General features: G+C 36.1%; 2 protein-coding genes across 2 annotated transcripts; both read right to left on the bottom strand.

The window, feature by feature from the left end:
* Positions 1 to 1124: 1124 nt before the first annotated feature.
* Positions 1125 to 5597, bottom strand: LOC110786847 (uncharacterized). Its single transcript, XM_021991424.2, has 3 exons — positions 5304 to 5597; positions 1643 to 1867; positions 1125 to 1548 (listed from the first exon to the last, which is right to left on the bottom strand). Exons 1-3 carry the CDS (start codon positions 5469 to 5471, stop codon positions 1333 to 1335), a joined length of 609 nt encoding a protein of 202 aa, XP_021847116.2. The 5' UTR covers positions 5472 to 5597; the 3' UTR covers positions 1125 to 1332.
* A 3359-nt stretch (positions 5598 to 8956) lies between these two features.
* Positions 8957 to 12340, bottom strand: LOC110786846 (protein trichome birefringence-like 19). The gene is made up of 2 exons (XM_021991423.2): positions 11682 to 12340; positions 8957 to 9990 (listed from the first exon to the last, which is right to left on the bottom strand). Exons 1-2 carry the CDS (start codon positions 12174 to 12176, stop codon positions 9238 to 9240), a joined length of 1248 nt encoding a protein of 415 aa, XP_021847115.2. The 5' UTR covers positions 12177 to 12340; the 3' UTR covers positions 8957 to 9237.
* Positions 12341 to 12495: the final 155 nt, after the last annotated feature.

The raw sequence follows: 12495 nt of genomic DNA, 5'->3' as shown, positions 1-12495 counted from the left end.
AGAGTAACAAACTACAGACATAATTGATAACTATGACACTTCTGCACGCTACTGAAGAAAATATATCAACCAAAACTAAATGTCATGGCCCATCGGTTTAATTTGGAGGGTTCGGGTTACATATGTGACCATACATAAAAGAATTGTGACTGCCAGTTTGAATTAACACATGAATTCAATGGGTTCACAACATTTGTTTGGCCTTCTACTGGATCTGCAATTAGCTATGATGTAACCATAACCTAATAGTGATAAGAAATAGTTTCTAAAATGGCACCACTATTTGTAACACCCTAATAATTCCTTGCTTTTAAAAACCCATTTTCCAACTCAAAATAAAGGAATTGTTAAAGTATTACCGCCACCGTGATAACGGTTAAGGCTATTACCAGAATTACGCAGCGGAAATTAATGTCAACTAACTTCTAAACCAACATAAATGGTAATTATTGAGGCCTCCTACAAGTTGGAACCATAACGGTCCAAAAACCAAAGTATTAAAAATTCAACTACCCAAAACATGCGTAAAGTATAATTTAAAATAGTTTTGAAGCACGAAAGAATGCAACTCTCTCAATCATCCCAAGCTACATGATTTCGATCGTACTTCGATCTACCAACCTGCTATATTAATCTACTCCCCAACAATGCGAGTGCAAATGATGGATCATCATAGGGTCATTAAGGCAAAGACCATGACCAAAAGACACAAAACACGTAGTCAGCAAAAGCTGAGTACTTACAAGGCTAGAGTAAAATAAAACTATAAACATGCATCACTCGCTAAAGTACTACTCAACATGCAAAAGCCATTTAATAGATAACAAGTAAATCATAAATACAAGACTCGACTCTTGACTCACAATTTAATTAGAATAAGTTTCGAACGGGCCTTCACTCCCATATACAACTAACTACATACATATCATCATAAAGAGTACGTTGGGAAATATCCTTTTTTTTTTTCCCGCAGCTTTTGTTTTGTTTTTGGTGTACCTAAAAGGGCATATAGTCTTATGTCAATCACAACTTTCTCAGACCCCGGAGATAAACTTAATTACCCACTGATTAGATTACCTATCTCACTAACGCGAACACAAAATTCAATTTTTGGGGAAAACCAATTCTTAAGACCAGGGCATAATAGATGGAGCCCCATTATCCTTACCCCTGTATTAAAATTATGTTAATAAAGAAGGTCCATAATCTCCTATAACAAAAAAAAAATGGCATGCATATACTGTATGTAATACAGACACTTCATGGCATGCAAGATTACGCTCCGAAACGATTGTACACATCTACTTGCTCTCTCCTTGAAAAGCAAAATCGTCAATCAGAACCCCATTTCTTCATAACATTCTCTTTAGCACTACTTTGGGCCGCCTCGAGTTTCATTTCTTCGTACTGTGCATCATTGCCCATGTATACTTTTCCAGTAATCAATGATGTAACATAACTGAGGCTGTTTCTTGTACTTCGCAAGCCAAATAGAAGGGGATTGACGATTACAGCCAGCAATTGGTCTCCTTTGGCAGCTACAAGGTACTGTACAGCCACTCCAGAAAGGTGGAAAAACATAAGAAAGGGAGAAAAAGAAAGAGACGATTCAACTCTACTCAAATAAGAAATATTTTCTTACCAAAACGAGGAGACCCAATACAGCAAGACTACCTTGTTGTGCTTCTTGCCAAAAGTTATCATCATTCCACCACCCAAATCGTCCACCCCAACCAAACCATCCTCCACCACCGCCATTACCTCCTCCTCCGCCAACTTCTTCTCTCTTCTTAATTTCTTGGTCCCATTTCTCGAATTTTTCCTTGTTTCCACCAAGTGCACTTTCTAAGGCTTTCCTAGCTTGATCCTGCAAAACAGTCAAATGCTAATAAAAAAGCTGTCTGCCCATACATAAACTACAAATATTCAATGTGGCGGGGAATAGCACAAAAATCTAGGAGGTCAAATAATACAAAATATTGTTGATGCCATGTACTGCAGGGAGATTGGGTTCTCCAAACATATGTCAAATGACGCTTTGCTGTGAAGGTTAAAGAACTTGGTACTGTAACACTAACACCACCCTAAAAAAATTGCATACTACAAATAACCAGCTAATAGAATATATAAGCAGCTGAAAAACTAAGTGCAGAGGAAGAGGAGAAGCTGTCTTCTAATCTAGAAACCAAATTACAGATCATGCTACTTTCTTTGAACCTCCCTGGTCGATTATCTCTTAAAAACCCTTGCCACCTCAGCCAATGAAGAGTTAAAGACACTAGAATGCTAGATAAGCTTAAGCAACAATATTAATATACCACCCATGTATAGAGAAAATAAGCGCAGAAATGGTGCTTTTCTCTGAAAAATAAGAGCTAGCTACTGTAAGACCCAAAATTCCATACTACAATAACCAGCAATGTTATTATACCACCCGCACATAGAGAAAATAAGCTTAAGCAACAACAATGAGGTTAAACCAAGTATAATGCAGATATAACAGCCACTCCAAAAAAAAATATACAAAGTAGTAGATAGCAGAGTGTCAAACAACCTTTTCCAAGTAAAAAGAATATGAATATGTACAATGGCTTAATGATGTATCTGTAGGCACATAAATTTCGTTAATGTGCCACATCGGATATTTTTCGGGTCAAAAGTCAGAATATTGACTCGGTGTATACTTGAGGGTCAATTAAAATTGATTAATTTGGATGAACAAATTAAATTAGCCTATTTTTTAATTATACCCGTTTATTAATGATTAAAACCCAACAAAACGGGTCAAAACTATTATAAATGGGACACGACTACCAAATCCGGTTTAAAAGCCCGATGTGCATCAAAACCCTACAATCCAGTTACTCTATAAATTGGGCATCATACTTCATTTAGAGGGGAGGAGAAAAGCAAAAACCAAAAACTCTCGTATACTCTCCTTACCAGTCAAGTCATAACTCTCCCTAGAAGAAGGACAACAAGCATTCAAAAAGGAGTGTCGTTCCATTCTAGAAGATCGACCTTGGACGAGATTAAGCATGGATGCCCTTAGTCAAGAAGATAAAAAACGTTCCTGATTAACATCAAATCTTTCCGGCAAGCATACAAAACTGACGTGACATTCTATTCTACATCAACATTCTTGAACGAGATTAAGCCCTGACGGCCCTCATTCAAGTACAAATCAAACTAATGCACGAGCTAAGTCAAGTTCAACGTGGAGATTGAATCAGAGGAGAAAATATTAAAGATTTTAACCCAAATAGAAAATCAATAAAATCATATTTTGTTCACATGTTTTGCGTTTGTTATTTGCAGACTTAAAATTTGTGTTTACAGTACCATATGTGTTGTGTTTCTTGAGAATGCTGAAGCAAGTTCCTTAAGAATACTCTTGTAGTCTCGTTTTTGTATTATGATTAATTTTAAAGTAAATGTGTAGGTGTATGTTCCTAAGCATTTACCAAATACCATTTCAAATCTCAATCAATGGTCTAAGCAACAGTAACATATACGAGTAAAACTCATCTCAATTGCAAGAGTAAGGTTGCTTAAATCTAAAGCCTGATGTAGGTTGGATCCTTTGCACTTTGTTTGGATAACATGAAGTAGAGAGAAACGGAGGGAAAGGAAAGAGGGGGGAACAAGTTCAATTATTTGGATAAGGGCTGGAGGAAAGGAGGGGAGGGAGGGCCTCCTCTGAAAAACACCATCCCTCTAAAATTTGAGGGAAAATGGAGTTTCATCTTTCCCCTTCTCTTCTTCCTCTTTCCCTCTCCTTCCTTTCCCTCCTATATTGCTATCCAAACAAAGTGTTAGCATTTGTGGAGATTGGAGCGAAAGGGAGAGGAAGTAAAAGGAGGAAAGGGGAAGAGTGAGCTTCCATTTATTAAAAGGGGAAGGAAAAATGATCCAATTCCCTTCTCTTTGGTTATGTCATATCCAAATAATGGGACGATGTATCCCTCACTCTCTTCCCTCCATATCTTCCTATCCAAACATAATGTTACGGTCTTAGGGACACGTGGGGCAATGTTTCAGTTTGAAATGCACAATTCAGCATTAGAAAGTTAACCGACCTCACTTAGTCCATGTTCCCCATGTTTCATTTATATGGATATTTCCAAAGGTTTATGCGGCACCGTGCATAGTAAGCTTTCAGGACTCAGACGTTTCATAGCTTCCAAGCACAGGTCCTCTTTTGTTTGACAAGAGGAAAAGGGAGGAGTCACTCCTCGTTCAGTAGATCCGCATCCAACTAAGTCTCTGACTCAGCACAACCAGTCGCAGAAAGAAAAGATTTCTGGTAACTAATTGTAAGGCCAAGTCGACGAAAATAACTTATTGTTATGATCCTTTTCAAAAAATCAATAGGTGGGGGGATTCAGCCACCAAGTCCAATTCTTCTGAATCCAGGTGGATATTGATCATATTGTAATGGATTAAACCAGCATTTCTTTGAAGGTCATCACTTTATTTGCATGGTTGATGCTCCTCAAGTCATAAATTTAGGTACTGATAACGAGTTTGTTTGTAATTTCAAACACAATCCTCCATTTCCACCACCAAAAATGTCTCTTTTTCCCTTTATGGTTTTCAGTTTTCACTAGTATACACACTGTAATCAGCAACAAAAACTGATGACGAAAAGCGGAAACTTTGTAGAACACCACCAATATTCGTGAGGAACATTTTGCAGCAGACTACTTCCAACAAACAAGCCATCCGTGCAAATGGATAGCACAATAACACGATCTCACAGCATCCCTTCACTTATACAGTTACACTAGCTACCGCAATTTTGGCAAACAAACAAAGTCAGTTACATTCCTTAGACCAAATCAATTTTTCCTCTTTTGGCTTTCTGTTTCAATCAGGCAGTAATAACATATTACATCAACCTAATAAGGACGGTTCTCATAAAAATGATTGAAAGAGCTTGCAAATTCACTACATGCTCCTATTTTAATATTAACAACTAATCGTTATCAGGCACAATCATATAAATATGAATAAATAGCACTAAATTATCACTAGGTTTATTGAAGCAAACACATGATAATATCCCTAAAATTCAGAAAATCTAGGACCCCAGAACCCAATTGCAAGAACATCCTCAAACACTACAATCAAATCAAGCTATAGCAAAATCCCATTTCAAATTAGCATCACTATTTCGAGAATTTAAGGTATAACAATTGTTTTCAACGCAAAATAAAAGCTACCCAGATTATAAGATCTCAAACAGCTCAATATCAACATCAAAAACAAAACAAAACAAAGGGGAAGAAGATAGGGGTTACCTGTTTACGATTATCTGAGAAAAGGCAAGAAAATCTTCCATTGCAACGCAATTGGCGACTCAAAGCAGCAAAAGTTTGATGGCGGGATGAAGAAGTTGGTGTTGAGGAAATATGTGAAGGTAAAGCTGGGGTTTTGCTGGGAAGGCTAAGGTTTAGAAGTTGGGTCATGGCTTTTGCTTCGTTTCTCCCAGCTTTGGGCAATTGTCCTAGCTTTTGTAAGATCTCTTGTTCAAGTTTTTCAGATGGGTTGGTCGTGGATCATGGGTGGGTTGGGTTCTTCACTCCTCAGGGGGGTTTTGGATTTTGGAAGTCCTATTTCTAAGCAACGAGAAATGTTCTATCCAGGGATGGAAATGGATTCAAGACCCGACTCAGATTCGTTTAGACCGGTACATTTTTCTCTCACTAGACATTTTTTTTATTAATTTGATTTTAGGGTTGAATTTTGATTGCTTTGATTTAGGTATTTTGATTTCGTTTTCGGGAAATAATATGCAGGCAAGTTGTAATTAGGGCGAGTAAGTTAAGGTCCTCTGCTGATTTCATCCCTCCCAATTCGTTTCGTGCTCGTCGTACCTAATACATCAATGAGGTCCTCTCCCTGTCTTGATTTTTTTTTTCCCAATTACGATGACTCTGATATAATAAAAATAAATTATAAAAGCAGAAATTCATAGAGTAATAGTTATGATTGTTGTTAGTAAGATACTTCTGTTTTTGCATTGGAATTAGAGGCAATTTATTTCTCTTGCAGCTGCAAAATTGATGTAATTTGATTCACTTTATCAGTGTTTTTCTCAAGCAGAAGAGATGCAGTTTTCTGCGTTAGTGATAATCATTAAAAAATTAACTCTTGTTGAGTTATGTTGAAATTTGGTATTCTGGCGCTCAACTAGTGATGGGTAGCTAGTTTTGTGCATAAATTTTAGCTTAATGTTGATTAGTTGTACAAAAGCGATAGCTAATAGAATATTTCTCAAATAGAAGAGATATGCCCTGTATTGCTGCATTAACTAGTCTCCATTGATCATAGATCTGGTTTGGTTTAGTAACTTGTGTATTGTGAGAGGTTTTGTGGTAGATGTTTAGTTTCCAGGGTCTAACATGATAGAAACCGTCCAATTGTTTGAAATGTTCATTCAATCCACTCGATGACCTAGAACTGGAACTTCTTATTGATTCATGTTTGGGTTGTTTATTTTTCCTTATGATTTGCATTTGAAGAGTGATGAAACTTAATTCATCCTTTTACTATTATCTTTTTTAGGGAGAACTTTAAGGTCCTTAATGTTGAATAGTAGCTTTTAAGGGAATTGATAAACATCAATTGCAATGTAGAATATGTGAATATAAAATGGAAAAGGAAGGGTTTTAGATTAGGATAGTTGGTAAGTTGGACAAAGTTATAAATCAAGGTGCCCAGACTCAGCAACTTCCAAGATATCTATTTTCATTGGAAGTGTCCATGTATCATATCCATCCAAGTATCTTTATTTAGTCGGAAACTTTTGACAAGAAAAGAGTCCTATAAGTTATGTCAAAAGGTGAGGCGATTGAGGTTATTTCTGCCTGTAGCTTCTTGAATCTTGAGACTATTAATAACATTAGTGATTTAGTGCCCTTTGTTTCACGGTATATGTTCTCTGTGGTTTTAAAAGGTTAGTGGCAATGTGGCATGATGTAGAGGAACTAGGGCATTGCAAAAAAAATCAGGATACACGAAACTAAACCTGAACCTGGAATCTGATTAATTAAACAGAAGGCAATATATTGTGGCGTTTTTCCTAAAATAGAGAGATATAATTTGTTGCATCAACATTCAGCAATAGTCCCCGACTCCCCGTACGTTGATCATTTGAGAATTGAGAGTGTTGTTCTTAGGAGTTTCGATCAGAAATCGAGGATCAACTTTGTGCATATATGAATGACTGATGGATAGTGAATAGTGAATACCATGTATGGGTAAAGTGCCTGATTTGTATTATCACCAATGTAATGATATTTAGAATACAACCGTAATTAATTTGCTTCAACTCAGGAAACTAACATATTTGTCCCTAAAAAATACGGTTTTTTCATGAAATGCCCCTGAGGTTTCACGAAATTCACCAAATACCCCTGCGTGTTTCAAAATACATAATATACCCCTATTTAAACTTAAAGTGCACCAAATACCCCTAGAGTTAACGGCCGTTAGTGCTCCGTTAGCGTCACTTTACCTTTATACCCTTACTCACCCAATATTCTACTTTTAACTTTTTTTTTTTAAAAAAAAAAATTCTTTATCTCTTCTTCTTCTTCTCTCTCCTCCCCTCTCTGTTGTTCGACCACTCTGCCATCCTTTCTCTCGTCTTCTTCTTCTTCTTCTTCTTCTTCTTCTTCTTAGTGATTTCAGCAGGAAAAAAAAATTGCACAATTCTTCTGAGATTTTGCACGATCTTCCTCATCATAAATCTATTTCTCCCAAAACCTAGTGCGCTATCTTCCCCATATCATATCATATCATCATCATCATCAATCCCATAAACTTTATTTTCACTTTGAACCTAGAAAACTTGTGGGAGAGTAATTTCTTACCATTTAAATTCAAGCTGTTACATAATTTCTTTCAAATGTGGCTCGATTTCGTTTAAAATTGTTGAAATTTGAGTCGATTTTGCAAGCCAACCCCTTGATTTCGAATTTGGGGATTTAAATTTGTTATTTGTTTAATGAAATTGGGAATGTATAATTGAATTAGAGGTTAGAAGTTCGAATTAGAGGTTAGAATTAGAGGTTAGCTTTTCGATTTATAGGCATTAGAACACAAAATTTTAAGATTCCTTTTCTCTCTTCCTTAGATTTGTTCTTCATTTTTAGAAATATTGTTCTTCAATTTGGATAGAATAATCGGAAGCCATGGGAGGTGGGAGGAGAGATAAAGTTTGCATCAAAGTGTCAAATTTATACCAAGTTAATGTAAAAACACCCAATTTATGTGTAGAGTAATGGATCTTCGTGTCTTGCTCCCACCACCAACATGGTTGAATTGAAAACCCATTAATGCTTCAACTAAATCGCTATTTCCATCGGCCTGATGACCCACAACAAGAATTGCAGGAGCTTCAAATGGGGTCGATAATTCTTGTGCTAAACCATGAATTTCGTTGTATGCTTCGTATAATCTCCGTTGTTCCTCCATTTTTTCTCTCTCCTTCCCTCCTGTTATGGCTACTCTTCTCTCCATTAATGAGGGGGGAAGCTTGTTTTGTAATCTGCAACTTTTTAGTGTTACAGAGTAAAGCAAAGAGGTAGCAAGAATGTGGAGCCCGAAAAATGTTTGACCGTTTGAAATTGGATTCCTTTTTATTTGTTTCTTTGTTTAGTTTTTTCCGTTGATGCTTGTTCTTTCCAACACCTAGTGCTAAAATGTAAAAACACCCAATTCCAAATCACAAGATAAAAACCAAAAAAGGACCTGAATTATATAAATGGATAAATGAACCAAAAAAGGACAAAATCATTGTCACTGCTATTGTAAATGCGCTATGTGCCAAAGGTCGTGCATAAAGGAAAGAAGGGGTTGTACATCATCACAGGGATAAGTTTTGATGCCAAACAGCTTGAAATGGCTAATTGGGTATTTGGTGCAAACAAGTTTACAAATAGGTGTATATTGTGCATAAAGTTTATAAATAGGTGCATTTGGTGAATTATAAACATGACTTAATGGAAGACTAACAGAAAGTCAAAATAGGGGTATTTGGTGAACAGTACGAAAAAAATAGGGGTATATTATGTATTTTGAAACACGCAGGGGTATTTGGTGAATTTCGTGAAATCTCAGGGGCATTTCATGAAAAAACCGTAAAAAATATTCTAGCAATTGCCAAAACCTCGAGTATTAGAAAACACTATATTCTTCAGTTTCTGCTGAATCTCATCCCTTGAGAGTTCAGCCTAACATCTCAAGCAAAAAATCACTCCAACTATCAATAGGCCCTGGCAAGCACCAGTGGACACAATCGCTAGGCCATGTAAGATTGGCCGGACGCCCATACGTACTCGGGTGTCCATCGGGCCTCATCAACATAATCCGGGTCATATCAAGGAGTTGAAAACTCCGCCCACGCTGTTGGGCCAATCTTTGGGCCTCATTGAACTCTTCCATTTGGGCCGTGTACAGATCCAAAGTTTCTCCTTCTAAATGAACCTCATTGCTCTTATACGGCCTTTTCCTTGTGCAATCTCCACCATTGTCCCACTCACCCCCTTCAAAGTGAGCAGGGACAAAAGTCCTCATGTACACCTTACCCTTGAAACTTTCCCTCTCCAAAATGGCCCGGAATGCTGTCCGGAACGCGCTTCGGTATCCATGCAAAAGGGAATACTCCGTTAGGTTGTCGATCTCGCAATAACGGCAACCCATAAATTGTCCTTTTTCGTAGTATATAAGAGGCCGGAAGAACCATTGCCCTGCAGATACCATGACATACTCATACTTATCAATCTCATCCTTCCATACGTCATCAGCCTCGTCGAGATGGAGTCCCCAGAAGGTCTTCCCCGTTCGACCATTTGGGTCATTTTCCAGTGTTTTTACCAGGAATGGACTCCATAATATAACTAGTGTGAAGTTGTATGATTGATAGTACCAACGTTTGAAGTTATCATCTTTGCTAGTTGATACATCTAAAGGGTGTTCAACCTGTAGAATTGAATTAACAAAAACAAGAAAATGACTTCAGTAATCAGTATTAGTAATTCCACTATATCCAAACAATGGTAACCATTGCTTTTGAAAGGTAAACAAGTTTATCAGTCTTATAACAAGAGAAATGTTATACGTCTAATCTCAGTATTCCGAGAACTTCTATCTTATTCTCGGATACACTCAACTATATATGTATATGCATTACTTTTACTCATTTGATCATTCTTTTTTTTCATTTGGAAACTAGAACTTACTACATAGTACATACTTCCTCTGTTCTTATTTAAGATTACACGGTTTTACTTCATAAACTCTTATTTGACCGGATTTTGTTATTGATGTGTTAAATAAAATATAATCATGTAAGATTTTGTTAAATGCATCTTGATAATATTTTTAAAATATTAACTTTTTCTTTTACGTAATTAAAGATATAGTCCGTATTAATTATAAAAAATACATTGTCAAATACTTCCTCCATTCTTATTTATATGACACAATAGGGTTTTAGACACTATTCACGTAAGTTTCTTTGACTTTTTTTGTGATTTTTACTTAAGTAAAAATATAGTCGTGTGTGATCTTGTTAGATTCGTTTCGATAAATATTTTTTAAATATCAAATTTTTATAATTTTTTCTTATACATAGTTGAAGATATTAATGTTTGAAATCGGGCATTAACAAGCGTGACTAAATAATTGTATCATTTATTTAAATTAAAACAGAGAAAGTATGACTAAATATATGTATCAACTACGGAGTACTCCGTAAATAAGAACGGAAAAGTAATAATTTGCGGTAAATCCATATTCCTAGTCAGCTGGACAGCTTCAGCCCTTACTTCGAGACAGGTGGGCGACCAGACACGTGCAGTTAAGGATTCTTGGTGGCAGTCTGACAGCGAATAAACGGTGCAACCGCACAACAATGCATGTACCATTGTCACTAATTTGGGGAATTGACCATGATCCATCCTTTATTATTCTGATCAGGATACTTCACCCCTAACTTCTACCACTTACATTTAATTTTTTTCAAAAATTAAAATTGTGCCATATACAAGTCCGTACGAAAGAAATGACCGATTACGTATTAATCTAACGAGGTTTCATTCTAAAACTAATTGGTGATAAGTAGAGTAGCCCACCAACTTTATATGTTAATCAATTTCGCTTTATTTCTTCCCTGTGGGACAATTAGTCCCAACTCAGATGTGGATTAATCTATGATTCAGGTTGGTTATGCAAGTTTCCGTCTCTAATCTAACAAAATGAAATCACTCTACCAATGTGACTAATAAGTCAATATTTGAGACAATGGCACACTTAATTAGCTAGCTAATTTAAGGAGGTACTATGTTCAAATATTCTAATCATACTTTGTCCTACATAATGTTGTCGGCAATGTATTCTTTGTCATATAAATGTGACAGTTCTATTATATTCTCATTATTACTATTACTAGTTAAATAATAATAATAATAATAATAACACTAATAAGTTATTAATGTTAATAATATGATCATTCCATCAAAAAATGATCATTAATGCTAGCTAACATTCGCAAAATAATCATTACGAGTAGATAGATGCAAAAGAGATTCGAATCAAGATTCTGCAGACAAATCTCGATTAAACTTTACCAACTAAACTAACTAACGATTACTGATAGTATTTGAACTTACCCGGGACAAGAGGCAAATCAAGGATTGCATTTGATTCCTAGCCACAGAATCACCAACAAAAGCCATAGACTTTCCCCTAACCATCTCAAAAAACCGATTCGGGTCAAAAACGGGCAACTCGCAATCATTAGGCTTCCACCTCCACTTCATGAACTCGGTATCGGGTCTACCATACTTCATACAATTTTGATGCTCTTGGATCACCCAACAAGTATCATTTGTGTAATATGGAGCTTCCATATTTGGGATCCATTCGCCCGAATAAAGATCGCATTTTCGTATACCGGTTTCCGTCGGTGGAGCTCCAATAACTTCATCATGATCTTTTATGTATGAAGAAGTTGAAATGATTGGATGTGAAGGTCTTTTGATGGAAATATTTTTGACTAATTGTAAGGTTATTATAGTAAATAAGATTATTGGAAGTGTTATTTGGAAAACGCTTTTTTTGTTGAGGCTACGATTTTGAGATTTGGCTAAGTTTATTTGTTCCATTGTTACTTTTGGAGAAATGGAGGAATTTCTACCATGTCATTACAAATGGTAGAGTGAACTAGACATCTAGCCCCTCCCCCCTCTTTTTTTTTTATCAATTAATTTTATTTATTTATTATGTATATTATTTGGGTGATTGGTGTAGCTCTTCACTATTATATGGACCGTCACTCTTTTGACACGTGGCAATATATATTTTTCGTATTTTGAAACAAAAGAAGAAGGGAGATTAGGTGAAGCAAATGCAAATGCAAATGCAAATGCAAATGCAAATGGTGAGGAAGTGGAAATTTATTTGCCTTGGTATACTTTAATAGGT

Source organism: Spinacia oleracea, chromosome 1 (genome assembly GCF_020520425.1).
Source record: "Spinacia oleracea cultivar Varoflay chromosome 1, BTI_SOV_V1, whole genome shotgun sequence".
Taxonomy (NCBI): domain Eukaryota; kingdom Viridiplantae; phylum Streptophyta; class Magnoliopsida; order Caryophyllales; family Amaranthaceae; genus Spinacia; species Spinacia oleracea.
This window is presented reverse-complemented; position numbering and strand designations above follow the sequence as displayed.

Coding starts and splice junctions, on each gene's coding strand:
- LOC110786847 (XM_021991424.2), bottom strand. CDS start 5,471: ATGACCCAACTTCTAAACCTTAGCCTTCCCAGCAAAACCCCAGCTTTA. Junction 1,868..5,303: donor TCTCAGATAATCGTAAACAG/GTAACCCCTATC, acceptor ACTGTTTTGCAG/GATCAAGCTAGGAAAGCCTT. Junction 1,549..1,642: donor TATTGGGTCTCCTCGTTTTG/GTAAGAAAATAT, acceptor GTGGCTGTACAG/TACCTTGTAGCTGCCAAAGG.
- LOC110786846 (XM_021991423.2), bottom strand. CDS start 12,176: ATGGAACAAATAAACTTAGCCAAATCTCAAAATCGTAGCCTCAACAAA. Junction 9,991..11,681: donor TGATTTGCCTCTTGTCCCGG/GTAAGTTCAAAT, acceptor TCAATTCTACAG/GTTGAACACCCTTTAGATGT.